This window comes from Panthera uncia, chromosome A2, assembly GCF_023721935.1.
Source record: "Panthera uncia isolate 11264 chromosome A2, Puncia_PCG_1.0, whole genome shotgun sequence".
Lineage (NCBI taxonomy): Eukaryota > Metazoa > Chordata > Mammalia > Carnivora > Felidae > Panthera > Panthera uncia.
The window spans coordinates 30,987,503-31,011,357 of record NC_064816.1 but is presented as its reverse complement, the minus strand read 5'-3'; the positions used below and the strand labels follow the sequence as shown (position 1 = coordinate 31,011,357).

The 23,855-nt window shown below is 40.7% G+C and overlaps 1 protein-coding gene and 1 non-coding gene across 5 annotated transcripts in view; one reads left to right on the top strand and one right to left on the bottom strand.

Moving 5' to 3' along the window:
* The window catches only part of LOC125930695 (uncharacterized), a 220,685-nt gene that overhangs the window by 3,081 nt on the left and 193,749 nt on the right, over positions 1–23,855 (bottom strand). For 2 of the 4 annotated variants that reach the window (XM_049642671.1, XM_049642675.1), the window contains one exon: positions 8,968–10,243. The exons of 1 other annotated variant lie outside the window; for it this stretch is intronic. In XM_049642671.1, the coding sequence (XP_049498628.1) occupies positions 10,087–10,243 (157 nt within the window). In that variant the 3' untranslated portion in view covers positions 8,968–10,086. Of the gene's footprint in view, positions 1–8,967; positions 10,244–17,116; positions 18,035–23,855 lie in introns of those variants that run through there. One more of the 4 variants, XM_049642676.1, reaches the window with a different exon arrangement.
* Positions 8,486–8,570, top strand: TRNAR-UCG (transfer RNA arginine (anticodon UCG)). Its single transcript has one exon. It is a non-coding gene; the product is annotated as a tRNA-Arg (tRNA).

Sequence of the window (23,855 nt, the reverse complement as noted above, 5' to 3'; positions counted from 1 at the left end):
CCAACATCCCTGGCCTTTCCCTACCCCCTTCTTTTTACCACTGCCCACCAGTGTGACAACTAAAACTGTTTCCAGACATTGTAATTGTCCCCTAAGGAGAGGGGTAAAATTGTATGGGATTTTGAGATTTTGTGAGTGATAATCGCTGCTATAACGCCATGTCCCATGAGCCCTGTGGTATTTTTCAGATTACTTGCATAGCATGATAATTTTTAGGAACGTATATACGTCCCATCATAGCAGAAGTGACTGTCCATATGAAATGAGTGTTTGAACATGAATGCTTATGCAGATCGTATTTATAGGGCACTGTTGAATTCCCTTTACTTCGCATGGAGTTCAAAATGTAAATTTCTTTTTAAAAAAAATTTTTTTTAACGTTTATTTATTTTTGAGACAGAGAGACAGAGAATGAACGGGGGAGGGTCAGAGAGAGGGAGACACAGAACCCGAAACAGACTCCAGGCTCCCAGCGGTCAGCACAGAGCCCAACGCGGGGCTCAAACTCACGGACCGCGAGATCATGACCTGAGCCGAAGTTGGCCACTTAACCGACTGAGCCACCCAGGCGCCCCTCAAAATGTAAATTTCTTAAATGAAGAGAACCACTGACTTCTAAAAACATCTTTGTTTTCAAAGTACGTAGACCTTCAACCATACAGAATCATATAACCAAAAAAATGTTAACAACAATAGCTATTATTTTTGGATATTCCTTAAGAACCAAGCCCTGTGGTACGAGCATTATATTTATATTTAACCTTCACAAGATCTCCTTCCAGGAGCCACTGTCTGTCACCCCCGTTTACCAGGAGAGAGCTCTCTGAAGGAAAACTGAGTCCCTGATGAATCTGGAGATTGGCCTGGGGCCGGCCATATAACATGGGGATAGTAAGCTTCAGGACAGTGTCTCTAACTCCCAAGTCTGCATCGTCATGCCTCTGGAGCCTCCTAACTTAAGGACATCAGCAACTATTTACTGAGCACCTCCTCCTTTTACCAAAGCCGTGACTTTGGCATTGGTAACCTAGCAAGTAGCTGAAAAGCCAAAATGCTCAAATGAATTATTTCATATTAACTATACTGAAGCCCTATGCTAACATTAAAAATAAGGTTGTAGAAAAAGAATTGTTTGGGAAACCTTCATGCTTTATTTACCCAGCAGCATGTGTATCTATTTCTCCTAAGAAACACAGAGAAGGTAGCAATGCAGATCTGGAACCACCATTATCGTCTTCGCGTGCTAGGATTACTGATGATTTCTGGCCTCATCATTTTGCTTAACCATATTTGTAAAATCTTCAGATGAACATGTATATTACGTATAATATGTAATATTTAAAGGAACATGCTTTTAAAGAGAAAAGTGAAGCCTGAAATAGCACAAGAGATAATAAAAGGGAACTAGACACTTAATGAGTTCAAGTTGGATTAAATTCTAGAACATAGAAAGGGTTTGCAGATGTGATTACAAAACCACTGTCAGCAGTCTTAGAGAAATCAGAGACTGGGAGCAAGGCCAGGGAATTGGAGACAGGAATATGTTATTCCAGTTTTCAAAAATGAGCAAAATGTGGGTTCTAAAAGCTAGAAGGCAATGGATATAGCATTCAGAACTCCATTATTAAACACACCCTTCACGAACGTTTGGGAAAGAGAGCTCAGCCACAGGCAGCCAGGAGTTTGCAGCGGTCCAGGTCGTGCTGGCCCCACTTTACTTCCTCTTTCAAGACTTGCTTTTTGGTAGACCAGTAAAAAATTGCAGATATGGTGCATTTCAATTCCAGCAAGAGTATTTCCTACACAGGTGTGGGCTCCTGGTGGAAAGTGTGGACTACATGATAATTTGATGAGTTAGATTCACAGCTAACTGAATGAGTCGTATTAATCACCGATGGCTACAAATTGTCTGAGCAAGGAAGGTACCGTGCTGATAAGCCTCTACACACAAAGCCTTGTCCCTGGATGCCATTGGCTTAGAAAGGCTGTCATATTCTGGAAGACACACAGTGTATAAATAGCAGACTCATGAAATGTGCTTTTACCTATTATTTCATATTGCCTTCCTAGAAAATAAGTAGGGATTGAAATGAGGGCTTTAATTGCAGGCCACAGGTCTTTGTCTCCTGCATTAGGTTGATCAGTGATTCATTCGCAAGGAAGCGCAGAACTAGTTGTCACATTGGAAGAAGACATACAGCTGGGGGTTTGGACCCCCTGTCCACACCACTCCTTCCTTTCCTCTGATTGTAGGAGTGGACTCTCCCACTGACAGGGCTGGGGCAGAGTACCAGAGACACATGGGCAGGAGTAGAAACCAAACTCCAGGCCTCTTTTTCCAAAAATATATTTGCTGAGGTCACCATGAAGTTCAGCCCTTTCTGTACTTTCCGTGGACTTTTTGCCTGAATAACAAAGAGGACTTTGGCCCATTTATTTCATTAGTTCTTTCAGTTGCAAATAAATCTCTGGCCAAAAAAACAAACAAACAAAAAATCCTTCTGGCTCTGAAAATAAAGAATGTATCACTTTGTTAAACTTTCCTCAACAAATGGACGCTGGAAGGAGAAAAGAGAGAAAGAGGAAAGAAGGGATGAGCAGGGAAGAAAAAAAAAGAAAGGAGGGAGGGAAGGAGAAGAGGGGGAAAAAGCAGAAGGGAAGACAGAAAGGAGAGAGCAGAACAAAGAGTGAGAAAAGAAATTTCTTCTTCATGTGAGATAATCAAATTAGTTTTTAAGGCAGCAGCGGGAAAGAAAGGGGTGGCAATTTCCCCAGCTGTTTGGTCTGGGATGCAGTGTAAACAAGGGCCCCTCCTCCCCGGTCAGGCCCCCAGGAGGCTGTGACTCTCAAGGGGGCCTGAGTGCCTGCTTGGCCAAACCCAGGGGCACTTTCAGAGCTGCCCCTGTTTGCTGAGTCGGCAGGAGTCCTAGAGCGGAGGTGGGTGGGATTTGACCCCTTCTCCTCTTCATTCTTTTGAAAGCCAATAGCAGAGTATGCCAGTGAAGGGAGATATCCTGGAACACTCGAGGTCAGCTCTGATTAGGAAATTGGGGCACAGTTCACAGATCCTTCCTGACTGCGGCGTTGAGTTTATAGTGAGGTGTTTTGTTTTGTTTTGTTTTGTTTTTTTGCTGGTGATAGGAAATGTGCACGATGAGGATTTGGCCTGGCATAGAAGTGAGGACTCGTGGTCTGCTGGGCTTAACTTTATTTTCTTCTTCATCAAGAATACATCCTGGTACATTTGCATCAATGGAATGTTCTGCAGTCATTAGAAAGGATGATATGGACTGTAGAGCAAGAGAACTTAGTGGAAAAAGATGCCCGCGGTACATATCTGTTACGGAAGCACAAGTGTAATACGACAGAGTTAACTTTGATTTTCTCTGGGTGGTAGGATTGCAGGTGATTTCTAAATTTCATGGTTTTCTGCATTGTCTGTTTTTATACTAATAATTATAGCTAATGTGTATGGAGGTTTGCCCATGTGGGTGCCATTTCCTGTGGGTACGATGCCAAGAATTTCCTAGCAATCACTTCACTGGCTCCTTTGCAAAGAGACCAGTGAAGTACTATCATCATCCTCATTTTACTGATGAGGCAACATAAGCCCCTTTAAGGTTATGCAGCCAGAATGCACCAGAAGACTGCCCTCCAGTCCACACTAAAGCCCATTTAGCACCACCTGACCATACTTGTTTAATGAAATCAATAAAACTTTTTCAATGAAAACATATCTTGACAGTTGGTTAAATCAAATTTTGAACAAATGCAGCTATTTTTTTTTTGAGAGAGAGAAAAGAGAGAATGTGAGCAGGGAAGGGGCAGAGGAAGAGAAAGACAATCTCAAGCAGCCTCCACACTCCGCACCGAGCCTGACATAGGGCTTGATCCTATGACCCTGGGATCATGACCTGAGCCTATACCAAGAGAGAGACACTCAACTTACTAAGCCACCCCGGTGTCCCCAAAATGCAGCTATTTAAAATGAATTGGTAGACAAATAATTAAGGTTGATGCAAAACGTTCCTGCTATTCCTTTATGTGAGAGCACAGACACACAGGCCTCATTCCATTGCCTGTGCCTCTATGTAACCCTAGAAAACATAAGTGTCTGTTCTGATATTTTTTTTTTTTAATTTTTTTTTTCAACGTTTTTTATTTATTTTTTTTTTGGGACAGAGAGAGACAGAGCATGAACGGGGGAGGGTCAGAGAGAGAGGGAGACACAGAATCGGAAACAGGCTCCAGGCTCCGAGCCATCAGCCCAGAGCCTGACGCGGGGCTCGAACTCACGGACCGCGAGATCGTGACCTGGCTGAAGTCGGACGCTTAACCGACTGCGCCACCCAGGCGCCCCTGTTCTGATATTTTAACTGCTACTCTTTCAGTGTGGGCATGAGGGTAATTTCATATGCTTTTCTTGATAGTGTTTTCAAAATTTCTGTAGAAAAAGGGTAGCAATCTCTCCCTCTGCCTTCCTGCCACCCAGTGCACCTGCCTGAACACCCTTTTGTGAGCTTTTTAAGTAATAGCTTCTCATCCATCCCCTTTTCTCTCCCCTGGGAACTGCCACTCCATGAGCTTCAGCCTTCTTTGGCCAGAATCTGAGCTGGTGCCTTAGAGACGAGGAACAGAATCCAGAACATCCAAAAGAGTTGGCAGAACACTGCAATAGAAGCCTGCCTCCCAAGTTTCACATCTCTGTTTTGTTTGCACCTCGGGGCAGCCCACAGAGGCCAAAGCCAGGCTTATCAAAAGGGGATTGTTAGAAAGGCTCTTGAATCCCAGGGCTCAGGGTACAGGACCTGGCCATTGGACAGTTGAAATTTAAAAATCATGTCAAGATTTCTGCAAGGGTTTCCATGAGAAGCAGCTGGAAAATGTCTCTTGGGGCACCTGGATGGCTCAGTCAGTTAGGCGTCTGACTTCAGCTCAGGTCATGATCTCATGGTTCGTGGGTTTGAGGCCTGCATCAGACTCAGTGCTGACAGCTCAGAGCCTGGAGCCTGCTTCGGATTCTGTGTCTCCCTCTCTCTCTCTGCCCCTCCCCTGCTCACATCCTATTTCCCTGTCTCTCAACAATGAATAAATGTTAAAAAAAAAAAATTAAAAGAAAAAGCTTTCTAAAAAAGAAGCAGCTGGAAAATGTCTCTTGAACCTGAAAGACTGGCCGTGTATTAGTCAAAGAGACTCAATGCAAGCCAGGTGCCTAGCCCTTATACCTGCTGTGCACTTTGCCTGAAATTCCATTGTTCATAGCAGAACTATTTATTAGGTGCCTACTGTATACAAGATACCGTTTCAGGTGTTTCAGAGGCAGAAGACAACAAAACTGACCCAATCCCTGTCTCCGTGATGGTTGACGTTCTAGCCTTTCTACCTTCTTGGCTGCTTAGAGATCACCTGCTCATATGTTAAGACACAGAGTTTTAGGCCCACCCTGGAGACTTCCATGATCATGTGGGGGGAAAAGGGTTAGGCACACTTTTCTCAGATTCCAATGTATTTTATTGGCACCTGTTTTCTATTATATAATTTATTATAGATGTGTTTATTTATGTGTAATGTAATTATTTGTTTGTGTCTTTTTCTCAAAGACCACGAGCTTGAGATACCTGGGTTCAAATCCAGTTTCCACCACTCAACTAGCTGGGTGACCCTAAGCTGTGTAACTAGGCTCTTCCAAACAGAAATGGGAGCAGGAGTAAGGTGTGCTGCCTTTACTCCTAGGCCTTTGATCTTTGGGCATCCTCCCCTTTGCACTCCCTCCCCCCTCCTCCCCTTCACTCCAACCCCCACTAGCTCCAACCCCCACTACTACTCAGATTCAAATATGGAGAATTTAATTTGACTTCAAATTCAACCTTCTAAGATATGGCGGAACAACAACAGGGAAGGAACTTTGGTTCCTCAATGATCCTGTTGGGGAACAGAATCTGCCATCCTGGACACTTTGTCTCGGGACTGTTAGATGGCACAGAAATCTCTCTATTCTTTCAACGACTGTATTTTAGAGGTTTCTTTGTTATAACAGCCAAGCCCTTGCCTTCGCTAATATGGGGGAATATTTTGGTTTCTCAAGTAATCTCTGAACACATGGCAATCACATTTTTTTACCACTGAAATTGTGACAGTTTGTGAGAGTGAAGGAGGTGCTATTAATAAGGATTCGGGATAATGAGAGCAAAATAGTCTACCTGTTTTTAAGCAACTTCCAACCTCTTCTAAGATGTAACATTTACTTGTTTTTTTTTTTTTTTATTTCATTACTAGGATTGGGAGGAAGAATGGAGACTGGCAATATTATTAGTAGCATCTGACCAAGGGGCGGGGGGGTGGTTTATTGGCTAGAAAGTTGCTGGTCTTTGTCTAGAGAGCACATACGGAATTGCCATCCCCAGGGGATACAGATATGGCAATTAGCAGCCCTGCAGATCCATATCCTTTGGAATCTTAGGAGAGCCTAAAGGGATTTCTAACATGTCTGGGAATATTTGATGACTGTAAGGAGCCAAGAATATCTTCATTTGCATTTGAGTGGAGAGGAACCTATAGGTGCATCTTAAAATTCACACAGAGATGGATAGGAGGAAATGGATATGAGGATGCCCACGGTGCAGTCTCACGTTCTGGAACTGAAGCCTCTAGAACCCTTTCCAGACAGCCTTTGAGACATAACAACCCCAGGGTGTTGCATCAGGGGCTAATTGACAAAGTGCTGTGTTCAGCTTGAAAGAAGGGCATTGTCCCTACAAGCTGGAACTTGACTAACTGAAAAATGGCAGGACATTCAGAAAGCCCCAGTGCCCACTGGGAACTGCAGAGCTGGCAGACTGGTGAACATCAGAGCTCAGTTCTGCACCTGTTTCTCCCTAGATGATTTCACATATGCCCATGGAAACATGCATTACTTGTTCAATGAAACGGGTTTTCTTTTTTAGGATGATAAACATACCACCAGAAGATCAGGCCATCGGGTTGATACACAAAGAAAATGTGCCCTTGAAGTGATTCCCATCACTTAAAATTAGCAGAATGGTTTTCGAGACCTCTTCATGAGGACTAAACCTTTATCCACGCCATTTTCCTTCCATTGCAAACTCATTTACTGAGCATATTAGGATTATCATCAAACTAAAACCCGCATGCCTCAATTGGACCCCCAATCCATTACGTCCTGTTCTGTTTTGTTTTGCCCTGTCTTCCCTGACTATTGTTGCATCACTATAGGAGGCGATATAGTGTGAGATAGGCTTACATCTGGCTAGTTAAATTTCAAGCGGGCTGGTAGCCGCAGAAAAGGTTATTTACAAGGCCACATTATAAAGGTTAGAAAGCAGTTAGTTGGAGAGAGAGGAAATGTTAGCATTCAGATGCAAAAAAACTTTAAAACCATAATCTGCCAAATAAAACTGTTTCCTTGGAGCTGAGTAAATATTCTCCCAGGGATGGACCTGAGGAATCAGACAGCTGCATCTATTTATGGTTTCCCCTGTGTCTCCTTCTCTCTGAGTCAAATCAGCTCTACGGAAAGCAGTGACAGTTCCTTTATAAAACCTCCCTCTTCCCAGCAAGAGACAGAGGCAATGCATGAGTGAAACAGAGAGCCAGCTGCCATTGAAATGTTCCGACCATCTGCTTCTTCCTTATTTTTCCCTACTCTGTACACATTTAAATGTTTTTTCCTGATTCATCTGTTTGTAGGGAGCAGATGCGATTGTCATCACCATTTTCCACTTACTGAACACCTACTATGTTCTAAGTGCCATGTTAGTAACTTGATATGAGTTATCTCATGTGAGACCCACAAAAATACTTAATAGAATGTTATTGGCCCATTTCATTGATGGTGAAACTGAGGCCTAGAAGTTTTAAGAGATTTGCCAAAGGCCACATTGCTAATAAGCAGGAACTTCTGAACCTAAAGCCTGTCTTTTGAAAGAACTTTGTGCCGTGGTGAAAAAAACTTCAAAAAAGTTCTGAAGAAGGTGCATTTTTAGCACCTTTTCAACGCCCTCTTTTCAAGCCAAAGGGAATGCCTTGGTGCCCTATACCACTTTTCCCAAACTGCCAAGGGTCTCAACAGCTTCAACAGTATCTTTCTTAGTGGTATTTGCATTTGAATATGAGTCTTCTAGAAAACAAGACAATGAAAGATCCAAAGAAATCACTTCTAAAGGTTGAATTTCAGACCATGCAAGCAAGCAAAGAGGGAAGATCTTTGTATGTTGGTAGCCTTCCCCAAGGCTTCTATGGTGATTCCAGGTAGATGCTCCTACTCTGAAAATTTTAACAACCCTGGCTTTCAGCAATGTCAAGTTCATAACACAGGAACTCTCAAAAACAGGCTACACCTTAAGCTGTTTGATTCATCAAAACCAGAACAACAAGAAAAATTCTTTAAGCCATTGGTAGGAGTCCATAGCTATTTTGAGAGCAGGGGCAAAGTGAATTTATCCAGATCAAGACTAGAAAGAGGAGCGCCTGGGTGGCTCAGTTGGTTGAGCGTCTGACTTCGGCTCAGGTCGTGATCTCACAGTTTGTGGGTTCGAGCCCCACATCGGGCTTTGTGCTGGCAGCTCAGAGCCTGGAGCTTGCTTGCTTCAGATTCTGTGTCTCCCTCTCTCTGCCCCTCCCCCGCTCGTGCTCTCTCTGTCTCTGTCTCTGTCTCTCTCAAAAATAAATAAACAATAAAAAAAAGAGTAGAAAGATACAGATCCCTGACTTAGTTATGATAAACAAGGTACTTGTTTTCTAGCAAATAAAAATGTGTTCTTTGGATACTCTTCTTCCTCAAGTCCCTAGGACTGGCCTTCAGTCTGCTGTTGCAAATCTAAAACATTCCCGTTGGCAGAAAAAGAGACTGTTTTCTTGGTGGACAACTGTGAGTTGAGTTTGGACAATGATTGTTCTGCTTCCAGAAAGTCCCTGGGGGAGTGGGGGCAGAGAGAGGAAGGGGGACTTGTAACTCAGCCAGGTGTTAGACACCTCCTCTGGGGTCCTCCTCTGCTAGTCCCCAGAATCCCAGGCCTGGAACAGACCCCACTGATTTTTTCCAAAGTTTGAGCTTTATTAGAGAGTAACAGTCAAGGGATTTTTCAGTGCACATTTCTTCAGCTCTGGAATTCTGGATCTAAGCTCCTGGTGTAAATGAACTTGCATATACCAACCCCTAAGACACGGTGCGACTATAAAGCACTGAGTTGTTTTTCTTTCCATGCCTTTTCTCATTTCCAGGAAGCGAGGTTGAATAAGAGGAGTATTTGAGATGTTATTTGGTTAGAAGCGGGTTTGTAGAAAAGAATGTCACCCTAAGGGTTTTCTGTGATAGGTAAATTTTTCTCCTCTGCTAAATGAATAATTAATGTTGTTTTAATATAGAGCTGACCCTTAATTTAGACAATTTATATGCATGAATGCCAACCCCTTCTTTCTCTCAGAGCAAATGGATTCTTTTAACCTACTAAGAGGACGGGCCTAAAATAAGTAAACATTTGGGTGGTCTCTTGATATTCACAGAGCACATTTGAAATTAACTAATTTGCCCTCTATGAGAAACAGACTTTAATGCTGTTCAAAGAGCTGGCGCTTTGAAATTAAGTAGCACAAGTTGTCTTTGTACATCCTCTGACTTGCTTAGGTTGTTGTTTTAATGGCAGCATTTACTAATGAAGAGAAGGAAGTTGCCAGAGCTAGGGACAGAAGGCTAGGGTGGGCCTCTTCTAGAAAGTGAATTTCAACCATCAGGAATGAAGAGGAAAATTAACCATGTATGTGACTGCAGTCTTAGAACATGGTTATTCACTGTCTCTCTTCCCCCTACATCCTTGTTTCCCCATCTCTGGCACAGTGGGCCGCCTCTAGGCTGCAGCTGGGGCTCCTTGGCCAGCTAGGTTCAAGTTGGGTTCGGCTAGAGAGTGATACCGACAAGGAAGTCAGGGGGCAGGAAAGAAAGAAGTCGGGGTATGTCTTCCCTCCTCCCTTAGTGTTTTGTCATTTCCCCCCTGGCAGTGACTAAGGCTACCACTTATCTCTTCAGCCCAAAGGACAGTTGTCTTAGTCAGCTTGGACTGCTCTAACAAATTACCATAGACTGGATGGCCTAAACATCCTAAGTAAGAAATTTATTTTCCCACAGCTCTGGAGGTTGGGAAATCCAAGATCAAGGCACTGGCAGATCTGGCGTCTGGTGAGGGAATACTTCCTGGTTTGCAGATGGACCTCTTTTCTTTGCATCCTCCTAGGGCAGAGAGTGGAGAGAGAAATAAGTTCTCCTGTCTCCTCTTAGAAAGGCAGCAATCCCATGGGGCGCCTGGGTGACTCAGTCAGTTAAGTGTCCAACTTCGGCTGAGGTCATGATCTAGCGGTTTGTGAGTTTGGGCCCGCGTTGGGCACTGTGCTGACAGCTCAGATTCTGTGTCTCCCTCTCGCTCTCTGCCCTTCCTGCACTCATGCTATGTCTCTCCTTCAAAAATAAACATTAAAAAATTTTTTTTAGAAAGGCAGCCATCCCACTCATGAAAGCTCCCACCTTTGTGACCCAATTACCTCCTAAAGGCCCCACCTCCTAATACCATTGTTGAGAGTTAGGGTTTTAACGTATGCATTTGGGGGCATGCAGCATTCAGGCCATAAAAAAACAGTCATAACTACTTAGTTTTGCTAGTCTTTTAGTGCCTTGCCACCTCTTGTTTCTCTGTATCCACACCTCCCATCATGAGCACCTTCTCATTACAACCAACCTCAGGGTTGGGGGTGCATCCTTTTTATTGCCAGGATCCTGATAAACGGCACAACTGGCTTTTCCTTAGTTAAGTTTAAGAAATAGTAAGAGTTAGCCTTCTTAGGGTGACCCCAGAGTTAGTTCAGTAGTGATCACAATGGGAGCTAATGCTTACTGGCTTTCCACGCCCTCATGTACTCTACTAAGCACCTACTACTAAGTTCACTAACTCTACTAAGTTCACAAAGATACCTAGGAAGTGAGGATTGACCGTCCCTGAAAGTTACTCAAGGTAATACGCTGCAGGGGGGCAGAAACCACTTATAGGGCACTTACAGCTAAAGCCTATTTAAGTCCAAAGGAAACGATTGTTTAAATAATAATATTAAATATCAATTTTATAAGTAGTGAATATTAATAAAAATATATTAAATAATCCTTTAAGGGCATTGGATAAATGTGAACAAGGGGTCTCTTTTAGCAAAAACTCCTTTTTGCTTAATCCTTGCGACAAACATCTTCACCATTAATTGTCATGAGATCAAAAGACTTAGTATCTATCTTTCCTTCTCTCCTAACTTCCCTTTGAGGAATCCACGGGCACCCATAACCATCTCATCATCTCACCATCTGCCACAGGCAGGGCAACAGAACCTGGGTTAGCCTCCTTCGGGGCTGAGGAGGAGGAATTTCCATTCTCCCAGGGAGATTGTCTGGGCTACTTTGGGTTCCCACCTTCTTAAGATTGGTTCTTTGTTGCCAACACACTTGCTTATGAGCTTTGCTTCTCTGGGCTTCTCTCTATTCTGGAACGTAAATTTCTGCAAATCTACGTATTCAACTACGAGGAAGAGAAAATGAAATAAGTAAGGACGGGGTTGGGGCACGGGGTGGAGGGAGGTTGGTGTGACATGTCATATGTGACGTCTTTGTTCTTTCTTCTTTTCCTTCACCAAAAATAATTGTCCAAATTGCAAGTTCTAATAAGTTTTGGGTTGTTTGGGCATTGTTCGGGTAGTGCTATTGGTGGTGGTAGGGGCATGTGTATATTTGTGTACTTGTACCTTTCCTCTGACACTCTTGATTTCTCAAAGTCCACTAAAATTAGGTATAACGGTTTTTCCTACCAGTCTTCAGGGAAACTATTGTCTACCATAGATGCCATGTTTTGCCATCCGGGGTATGCATCCTCCTAATGATACACTGAGCTCACCAAGAACAGGTAAAGTCAAGATCAAAGTGAAGTATCTTTACTCAAGAATGTGAGATGAAATTATGATCGAATTAAAAGGAAATATATTATGGATGAGGCAGCAGTATTCCCATGAATTTTCAAAATCAGATGAGAGGTATTAGATTTTGCTTTCTCGGTAACTCTAAGGAATGTTCCTGGACTGCCAGGGGTGATAATAATTCTAGCTAACGTTTATTGAGTCCTAACTCTGTGTCACAATTCGTCTAATCTGATCATCACACCGGTCCTATGATCTACTTGTTATTATTTCCATTTCACAGATGAGTAAACCAAGGCTCAGAGAAATTAGATCACTTGCCTAAGGACACACTAGTAAGTGGTAGAGTGCTGATTTAATGATAAATTGCCTCCCTGCTTATGCATTTTTTAATGTTTATTTGTAATTATGTAGTTCTGTGTACTCATTAATTAAAAAATAAAACCATGCCATATTACACAAAATAAAAAAGGGGGAAAGTTTCAATCTTCCTCAGCTTTTTCTCTTCTATTTTGCTTCTACTTCCTTCCTGTGTATTATCCTGGCAGTGACCTCTATGGACCTTGACAAAGATCCTCAAAGCGTAGACTCTAATCTCTCTGCTGTGCTACTGTATTGTTGGAAAAGCTGAGAAGCACTTACATAAATTTTGCCAAGAGAACAATCTGCCCCATATTTAATTTAGACCCTATTTAAATCAAATTCTCACTAGGTGCATCTGTTCAATCCCTTTGTTACAGTTCTCTAAAAGTTAGAAATATAATACTCCAAAATATATAATGGGCATATGTTAAGGATTTCTCTAATTCAGTAACCAAGAGACACAGCAGGAAGACAAAACTGGTTCAAAAGGAGGATGTAAGAGACTGATACATATTTATTCAGTTAAACAATGCTGGAACAAAATAACTAATGTGTATACAAAACTGATTAATTTCCTTCAGGGTAATAAAACCAGAACTTGTGGAGTTATCTTCTGGCCAAAAATTATTTGCATCTTTAAGAAACAAAAAGTCTTTGCAACTTATCAATTTTCTACCAGTTGACATCTAACTTTATGGTCTAAGCTCTAATTAATAGTAAATTTTAACACAAATTTACCTTTCCTTAGAACAGCTACCCAATAGAACTTTCTGCAATGATGGAAATGTTCTTTATCTGCACAGTTCAGTATGCAGCCACTAGCCTCTTGTAGCCATTGAACTCTTGAAATGTGGTTAGAATAACTGAAGAACCGACTTTTTAATTTTATTGAGCTATTTATTGAAGTATAGTTGACATACAATATTAGATTAGTTTAAGATGCACCATATATTGATTAGACAGTTCTCTACATCACTCAGTGTTTACGGTAAATGTAGTCACTGTCTGTCATCATACAACATTATTACAATATTATTGACTCTATTCCCTATGCCGTCCTTTTCAACGTTTTTTTTGTTTTTTTTTTGTTTTTTTGTTTTTTTTTTTAATTTATTTTTTTTGGGACAGAGAGAGACAGAGCATGAACGGGGGAGGGGCAGAGAGAGAGGGAAACACAGAATCGGAAACAGGCTCCAGGCTCCGAGCCATCAGCCCAGAGCCCGACGCGGGGCTCGAACTCACGGACCGCGAGATCGTGACCTGGCTGAAGTCGGACGCTTAACCGACTGCGCCACCCAGGCGCCCCTATGCCGTCCTTTTCAACTCTGTGACTTATTTATTTTATATTTGGAAGTTTTTACATCTTTATTCTCTTATCTATTTTGCCCACAGACACACCTGCCTCCCCATTGGCAACCACCAGTTTGTTCTCTGTATTTACGACTGTTTGGCTTTTTTGTTTCCTTGTTCATTTGTGTTGTGTTTTAGATTCTACATATAAGTGAAATCGTACAGTATTTGTCTTTCTTTAACTTGTTTCACTTAGCATAATACCCTCTAGTTCCATCTGTGTTGTTGCAAATGGTAAGATCTCATTCCTACCATTGTGTGTGTGTGTGTGTGTGTGTGTGTGTGTGTGTATCATTCATATACATATCTTCTTTATCCATTCATCTGTTTACGGACACTTCCATCAATATATGGGTACTTCCATATCAGGGCTATTGTAAGTAATGCTGCACTAAACATAAGGGTGCATATAACTTTTCAAATTCGTGATTCTATTTTCTTTGGGCAAATACCCAGCAGAGGAATTACTAGATCATATAGTATTTCTATTTTTAATTTTTGGTAGAAACACCATGCTGTTTTTCACAATGGTTGCACTCATTTACATTCCCACCAACAGTGCATGAGGGTTCCTTTTCCTCCACATCTTTGTCAACATTTGTTGTTTCTTTTCTTTTTGATGCTAGCCATTCTGACAGGCATGACGTAATAGCTCATTGTGGTTTTTATTCACATATCTCTGATGATTTGTGATGTTGAGCATCCATTCATGGCCAACAGACGTTGGCCATCTGTATGTCTTCTTTGAAAAATGTCTATTCAGGTCCTCTGACCAATTTTTAATCAGGGTTTTGTTTTTTGTTTTTTGTTTTGTTTTGTTTTTTGTTTGTTTTTTTTTTTTTTGGTGTTGAGTTGTAGAAGTTCTTTATATATTTTGGATATTAACCCCTTATTACAATATCATTTGCAAATAACTTCTCCCATTCAGTAGGTTGCCTTTTATTTTGTTGATGGTTTCCTTCATGGTACAAAAGCTTTTTATTTAATTTTAATTCGGATTTAACTTAAAGGGCCCATATGTGGTTCTCGGCAACTATATTAGTGCAGTTCTGGAGTGTCAAATGACCTTTAGGGGGCTAATTAGAACAGTTAGTATGACTTTGAAACGGCTTGTGGTATTCTTTTTGCCTTATTTCCAAATTTGGGAGTATTTTCCCTAACACTTTTGTTTCTCCTACCCTTCCCTCCATCAATCTTGTTTGACTTTTTTTGCTGTAACAGGAAGGGACTGGTCTGTTTCCAGACCGTTGCCCACTGGTGGCTCCCATCCAGCTCTCAGACTGATGGCCCCTTTGAGAACTGAGCACACAGTCCCTGGGCAATGCAGTCAGGATGGACGTACAGGCAGCTGTGGACTGAGAGAGCTGACGTGTTCTCCTGCAGAGCTGAGGAGTAAATGTCACGAGAAAAGCCCTTGAAAATGGTTCTCATCCCCTTTCTTCTTTGCAGACAGCCCAGAATGAACTGTTCTCAAATGCCAAACTTTAGTACTCCTAATGGGTAAGAAAGGCTTCTGATAAAGAAATTCTAGTGTACCAAGGTGATTAGGTTTTAATCGGTTAGCAGTGAACCTCCCAAAGAGATCTCTCATACGGGAAATAGACCGGTGTGACCTTTAAAAAAAAAGAAAGGAAATACATGGTCTTTATGATAAAATGATGCAAGGAGGATTTGTATTGATTTGTTTCAGATAAGCTATTTATGAAATGATTGAGATTTTTAAAAAATGGGATCCTCTAATGGTCCCTGGTGTACCTTGTTCAGAAGGGGACAGATACATTGTATCATAGAAAAATGCATTGCTGGGGTGCCTGGGTGGCTCTGTTGGTTAAGCATCCGACTTCAGCTCAGGTCATGATCTCACAGTTCATGGGTTTGAGCCCCGCGTCAGGCTCTGTTCTGACAGCTCAGAGCCTGGAGCCTGTTTCAGATTCTGTGTCTCCCTCTCTCTCTCTGCCCCTCCCTGCAGTGTGGCCCCTGCCCACACTCTGTCTCTGTCTCAAAAATAAATAAACGTTAAAAAGAAAAAGGAAAAGAAAAATGCATTGCTTATGCATTTCTGGCTGTATCTGCCCATTTTCAACTCTCTTACATTCAAAGCCCCTCACTGATAAATCCTAAAGACTTTCACAATCCATAGATGGAGTTAACACCTCCAAAGAATCAGAATCTAAGCAGTTATGTTACATTTGGCTTGCTTTGTACTGAAACTTGCCTGCCAGTAGCTTGGAGTTCTGCCCTGGATTTGCCAGGAGCCTGTTCTGAAAGGGGCTCAAGGCACAAGGATTCTGAATTTGGAATCACTTTGCCAGCCCTGGCAACTTGGGCGACTCGATTTCTTTCATCTTCTCATCTTTCTTGTTCCCTCAAATAACTGAAGCCTTTATTGGAAGGTCAAATAAAGTTCACCCTAAATCATTACAGTCCAGAAGAGGAAAGTTAAAAAGGGAATTCTGAATGTTCTCAAAGAGTCTTGAAATTTTACTTTTGAGTTGTTTTTAAGCACCTTGTATTTAAAAAAAATTTCCTATTGAAACATATATAACTTATATAAACCAGAATGAGCATTGATTTTTTAAGCTAACTGAAGACTGACGAAATGGGTTTATTGTCTCACTGCTGTTGTTCAAGAGCTTTCTGAAGTGTACGTTCACCTTCTTGCCTTGTTAATCACAGTAAACATGATGCATCATATGTTTCTTTTTGTCTCATATGCCACCCTATGCCTCTAACTCATCATTTTCCACATGAGTTCCCACTGTAATTTACCCTTGTGGAGAATGGCGATTGAGTTGAACGTTCAGTAGTTTGCATATCTCTCCTTGAACACATTGGAGGACTCTTTGGAAATCAACTTTGTATTAGAATCTCATTTTTCTTTTTGTGTCCAGAGTAGGTTGACCGAGTACTTACTGTGGGCTAGCCTCTGTGCTAAAATGCTTTAAGTGAGTGAATGGTCTCCTTAATGCTCCCAACAGTGAGTTAGTGCTTGTTTTCTCCTTAGTAAAGATGGACAAACTGAGGCTCAGAAAAGTTAAGTGACTTCCTCGAGGTTACTCAACCGGTACATATCGAAACCGTAACTAAAACTAAGTGGTGTTCCCAGCTCACAACAGTCTTGACTTTCAATCCCAGCTCTGGATGCTATACAGTGAAATAGCTGTTTGCCCTCTCCATGCATCTATATTCCTATTTGCAAAATGAGGATAACAATATCTCCCTTCCAAAGTTGGGGTACTGAGACTTCTAAGAGATGCTAACTACATGTAATGTGCTATTATTCTTGAATGTTCATTAACTAGTGACTTCTCTAGTTGATTGGATTTTAATTAGTTGCTATGTCACGCATGGATTATAGGTGGGAAATCTCACTACCCACCATAGGGAACAACTTGGTATAAGACCTCCTGCCTTTGGACTTGACCCATTGTGGCCAAGTTTAATTTAATTTAATTTAATTCAATTAAAGGTGGTCTGACTAATGCAATGGACAACTCAGAGCTCAGAGCCTGTAGTAGTGGCCTCAGTCTTGACATTCTTACTTGGTTTACAAAGTATGCATACGTTCAGTAATCTAAATAATTTTCCCGTTAGTCTTTGAGATTGTTGCTATCTTGTTTGTTTTTGTTTTTTTTTTAATCTATTAAGGTGGGCTAGATAGAACAACTGATATAACTTGGAAGGAGCAAATAGTAAAGTTTTTGCCTTATGTCACTTTTGGGTAATTTTTCTGAACACATTTACCTCTCCTACATTATTACTTCTTTTCTAACTTTGGAGATGGTCCTCTTAATTTTAAATGGGACGTTTTATAATCTGAGATTCTCTTTGTAACACAGAACAAAAAAAGAACAAAATGAACTTAGTACAGATCAATTCTGTATTGGCCTTGTGTTCTTTGGAAACTAATGTGCATGCAAGCAGAGAGATAGCATTAAGAAATAACCTTGGCTCCTACAGCGGGCCGTGGCCTTGCTAGGGTGACTTGTATTTAGAGGGGCATTAAAATTCAACATTTCAAGGAAATGTTTCACATAGTATTGCTAATTAACTTTAAGGGTTTTCTATATAAAACAAAACAAAACACCTTGCCTAGTTCCAACAATGGCTTCTTTATTTTTTTTTTAATTTTTTTTTTTAACGTTTATTTATTTTTGAGACAGAGAGAGACAGAGCATGAACGGGGGAGGGTCAGAGAGAGGGAGACACAGAATCTGAAACAGGCTCCAGGCTCTGAGCTGTCAGCACAGAGCCCGACGCGGGGCTCGAACTCACGGACCGCGAGATCATGACCCGAGCCGAAGTCGGCCGCTCAACCGACTGAGCCACCCAGGCGCCCCAACAATGGCTTCTTTAATGAAAACTGCAGAGAAAGTGATTAAGTCACTTAGAGCTGAACTTCCAGGCAGCTTTACTGAATATTCATGATGTTTAATTTTTAAATCTCTCTCAAATGGAATTCCATAGAGACATCATACTTCATCGTCTAAGAAGCAAATCAGTCAAACACAGCCACAGACATTATTAGAGAATACGATCCTCACCACAGCTTTCCCCCATAAGCCAGTTTTGAAGAAAGGATGATAAAGTCTGCCCTATCAGAAAACTTACAATTGGCTAGAGGATCCTGAAAGTTGCTACCTATATAAACATTTGTAAAAGCAAAAAACAGGAATGCCTAACTGGTTGGGTTGAAGGAAATCATGGAAAGTAAGTCACATTCTTTACCTTCGCCATCTCTTCGGCTCTTTCGCTGCATTTCTTTAAAGTACTTTTTAGCAAGGGAAACAAGAAGCTTAACAAAGCCACAGTACTGGCTACACTCTGAGGGCAAGAATAAAAACTATTTGGTTCTCATTTTCAAACACCTGACCCCAGCGTCTGGGACATGCCGGCAATAAACAGAGAGGAGTAATGCTTAAACAGAAAACAAAAATACAAAACCCAGAAACGTTTAGCTTGGACTCCATTTCAGGGGGAGGTTAAATCAAATATATGGTCAAAAAGTATTTCTCCAGTAAATCCTACTTGTCACCATTATAAACTTGGTATTAAAAAATCCTGCCTGCGTGTTTAGGACACAGTCATAGAGCCAAGTGAAGATAAACAAAACTGCCCATCTGTTTGCATTTAAAGAGATATTCAGCTTTCCATATTAACTATGTAGGTCTGTTTAGAATGTAATTATCACATGCTTCTCCAGGCAAAGAAATCCAGAAGAGAAAATTTATGCCCGTTAACATGCCAATACAATGTGTAAAGAAGATGAACCATTGGAAATTTGATTAACTTGACATTTTTTTCCTTTCAGAGGGGAAAACTATCTTGATTGTTCTTGGTGACTATAAAAGCAAGATCTGCTAATCATTTTCTTACTGATGATGCCTCAGACAATTGGGGAGAACATGGGTCTTATGGTAGAACTTTCCTTTTCATTTGACTGACACAGAAGGACTGCATTGACTTGAAGGCTATTTTAGTTAAAGGATATACCCCAGACATCTCCTTGGCCCATAAGATGCCTACCACTGGTGGGCCTTAAGGGTTTCTTTCAATGTTTCTCCTCCTCTCAGCTCTGTGTACCCATCAGAGCTCTGTGTACCGTGGAGAAAGAATATAAATAAATCATGTAATAAAATGACCTTTCCCAAATTATCTTTGGGTGAGAAGATGGTTTTTACAGCTGTCTCTTTTCTCTAACTACAGATTCTCTAACTACAGATGTAATTCTCTAATTACCAGCCCTAGTAGGAGTTTGACATCGAGTTGAATTCAGTTTTGGGGAAGCTAAGTTCAGCATGATTCCTTTTCACATTTTTTGCCACCTGAAAATACATACTGCCAATGAACCAGGGCCTTGGAGCTGGCTTCTGGAGAGAAGAAAGTTGTTCTGGGAGAAAGACCTTGAGAAAAGATACTGAGAAGGATTATTTCTTTATTTCTTGTATCTTTTTATTTGCTTGTCAAGATAGTGGATTGTGTTGTCCTGGGAATTGTCGACTGGAGTGACATGGAAATAAGGATACGGCCTGAGAAGCGGCATGCAAGTCTTCCTTTTCTGCTGTGCTTTCGCTCAGAAATGAGACAGTTCTGTGTTCACTAGGAGAGAAGATATAGCTACTTGGGGGTTCATTTTCTACAGGTAGCTGTGTTTAGTGGACTGACAGACCACACTGTCATTGCAGCCTAATCCACAGGTCAAACAACATTTCCAGTCTGTTTCCAGGATATGGCATATCCATGTTGATTACCAGAAAGGTCAGAATTCATAGAAACACATTAATACCAAAAGGGATTGGTTAGGTTGTAAAGGATGACAGAGGGTTTCTAGAGAGCACTTTTTTTTTTAAGACTATGAATTTCCTAATTCAGTTTCACAGGGCTGTTGTATGACATAGGGAACACAACAAGAAATAGACGTTTCTTTGAAAGCTATAGGTTTGTCTCTCTTAAAGCAGCTCTGGAATATTCCCATTCCTTTGCACTCCTGGTCACATTGAGATCTTTTGGAAAAGGGTGGGAAATAAAACCATGGTTAAAAAGATAGAGGAAGATGGGGCGCCTGGGTAGCTCAGTCGGTTAAGCGTCTGACTTCGGCTCAGGTCACGATCTCACAGTTTGTGAGTTCAAGCCCCGCGTCAGGCTCTGTGCTGATAGCTCAGAGCCTGGAGCCTGCTTCCGATTCTGGGTCTCCCCCTCTCTCTGTCCCTCCCATGCTCATGCTCTGTCTCTCTCTATCTCTCAATAATAAACGTTAAAAAAATTTTTTTAAATAAAATAAAATAAAATAAAGTAAAAAATAGAGGAGGAAGGAATATGAAATGGGAAAAAGTAGCTTGCACAAATGGTGTTAGGACAACTGGACAGCTATGTGCAAAAGAATGAAGTGGACTGCTCTCTTACACCATAGACAAAAATATTAAAGGGGCTCTTTGAGTGGAAAGGAGAGACTTGAAGTGACAGTATAAAGGTAGGAAACACAAAACAGTAAAAAAGAATATTTCTGTAAAAAATCAGTCAAGGAACTCAAAAGGATGTAAAATAGACACTATATATCTAAAATGTGAGGAGAACAGGAGTAAAGAATGGGTTCAAACTGAAATGACCATCAACTTAATATACACTGCTATATGCAGAAGAGGTTATATACAAACCCAATGGTGACCACAAATCGAAAACCACTAATCGATATGCAAAGAATAAAGAGAAATAAATCCAAATATATTACTAAAGAAAACCAGAAAATCATGAAAGTTAAGAAAGGATCATAGAAAATCTTCAGAAAAAAAACCACACAAAATAAGTAATAAATTGACAATAAATACAGGTCTATCAATAATTACTTTAAGCGTAAATAGACTAAATCCTCCAATCAAAACACATAGGTGACAGAATGGATAAAAAAACAAGGCCCCTCTGTATGCTGCCTACAAGAGACTCATTTTAGACCTATAGACACCTGCAGGTTGAAAGTGAGGGAATGAAGAAATGTCTATCATGCAAATGAATGTCAAAAGAAAACCAGAGTAGCAATATTTTTAACAGCAAGAGAGACTTTGAAATAAAGACAGTAACAAGAGACAAAGAAGGACACTATATGATAATAAAGGTGACAATCCAACAAGAAGATATAACAATAAATTATTTTTGCATCCAACTTGGGAGCACCCAAATATGCAAAACGGTTAATAACCAACATAAAGGAATTAATCATTAATAATATAATAGGGGATTTTAACACCCCATTTACATCAATGGACATATTATCTAAACAGAAAATCAACAAGGAAACCGTGGCTTTGAATGACACAGTGGACCAGGTGGATTTAACAGATACATTCAGGACATTCCATCCTATAACAGCAGAATACACATTCTTTTCAAGTGTACATGGAACATTGTCCAGAACAGATTATGTATCAGGCCACAAAACAAGCATCAACAAATTCAAAAAGAACAAAGTCATACCATGCATCTTTTTTGACCACAATGCTATGAAACTTGAAGTCAACCACAAGAAAAAATCTGGCAAGACCACAAATACATGGAGGTTAAATAACATGCTACTAAACAAGGAACGGGTCAACCAAGAAATAAAAGAAGAAATAAAAAAAGTACATGGAAACAAATGAAGATGAAAACACAACAGTTCAAAAACTTTGGGATGCAGCAAAAGTGGCTAAGAGGAAAGTTTATAGCAATATAGGCCTACCTCAACAAGGAAGAAAAATCTCAAACAACCTAACCTTAGACCTAAAGGAGCTAGAAAAAGCAGAACACCTTTTGCTGCTAAAACCAGCAGAAGGAAGGAAGTAATAAAGATTAGAGAAGAAATAAATGATATAGAACCTAACACACACACACACATACACACACACACACACACACAAAATAAAAAATAAACAAAAAACAACAAAAATCAATAGAAGAGATCAATGAAACCAGGAGCTGGTTCTTTGGGAAAAAAAAATCAATAAAATTGATAAACCTCTAGCCAGGCTTATTAAGAAAAAAAGAGAAAGGACCCAAATAAATAAAATTACAAACGAGAGAAGAGAAATAGCAACAAAACCCACAGAAATACAAACAATTTTAATAGAATATTTTGAAAAACTATATGCCAACAAATTGGACAACCTAGAAGAAATGTGTAAATTCCTAGAAACACACAACTTACCAAAACTGAAACAGAAAATAGAAAATTTGAACAGACCAATTTCCAGCAAAGAAATTGAATCAATTATCAAAAAACTTTCAACATCCAAAAGTCCAGGACCAGATGGCTTCACAGGCAAATTCTACCAAACATTTAAAGAAGACTTAGTACCTCTTTTCTCAAACTATTCCAAGGAGTAAAAAAGAGGGACACCTCGGTGGCTTAGCTGGTTGAGTGTCTGATTTTGGCTCAGGTCATGATCTTGGGGTTAGTTTGAGCCCCGCATCAGGATGTCTGCTGTCAGTGTGGAGCCTGCTTCAGATCCTGTCTCCCACTCTCTCTTCCCCTCCCCTGCTTGTGTGTGCATGCACTGTCTCTCAAAAATAAACATTAAAAAAAAAAAAGGAAAAGAGAAAGGAAACCTTCCAAATTCATTTTATGAGGCCAGCATTACCTTAATACCAAAGCCAGATAAGGACACCACAAAAAAAGAGAACTATAGGGATGCCTGGGTGGCTCAGTCAGTTAAGCATCTGATTTCAGCTCAGGTCATGATCTCACAGTTTGTGAGTTTGAGCTCCACGTCATGCTCTGTGCTGACAGCTCAGAGCCCCGAGCCTACTTCAGATTCTGTGTCTCCCTCTCTCTTTGCCCCTCCCCTTCTCATGCTCGCTCTCTCTCTCTCGCTCTCTCTCTCTCTCAAATAAACATTAAAAACTATAGCAAATTAAAAACCTTCTGCACAGGGAAGGAAACAATCAACAAAACTAAAAAGCAACCTATAAGATGGGAGAAAGTATTTGCAAATGACATATCCAACAAAGGGTTTTAATGCAAAATATGTAAAGAACTTATAAAACCCAACACCCAAAATGCAAACAATCCAGTTTAAAAATGGGCAGAAGACGTAAACAGACATTTCTCCGAGAGAAGACATACAGATGGCCAACGGACTCATGGAAAGATTCTAAACATCACTCATCATCAGGGAAATGAAAATCAAAACCACACTGGGATATCACCTTATACTGGTCAGAATGGCTAAAACCAAAACACAAGAAACAACAGGTGTTGGCAAGAATATGGAGAAAAGGAACCCTCATGCACTGTTAGTGGGGTTGCAAACTGGTGCAGCCATTGTGGAAAACAGTATGGATGTTCCTCAAAAACTTAAAATCCTATGATCCAGCAATTGCACTAGTAAGCATTTACCCCCTAATACAAAAACACTAATTCAAAGGGATACCTGCACCCCTATGTTTATTGTATCATTATTTACAATAGCCAAACTATGGAAGGAGACCAAATGTCAATCAATTGATGAATGGATAAAGATGTGTCATATATTTACAACGGAATATTATTCAGCCACAAAAAGAATGAAATCTTGCCATTTGCAACAACATGGATGGAGCTAGACAGTACCAGGCTAAATGAAATAAGTCATTCAGTGAAAGACAAATAACATGATCTCACTCATGTGTGGAATTTAAGAAACAAAACAACTGAGCAAGGGGGGGGGGGTGGA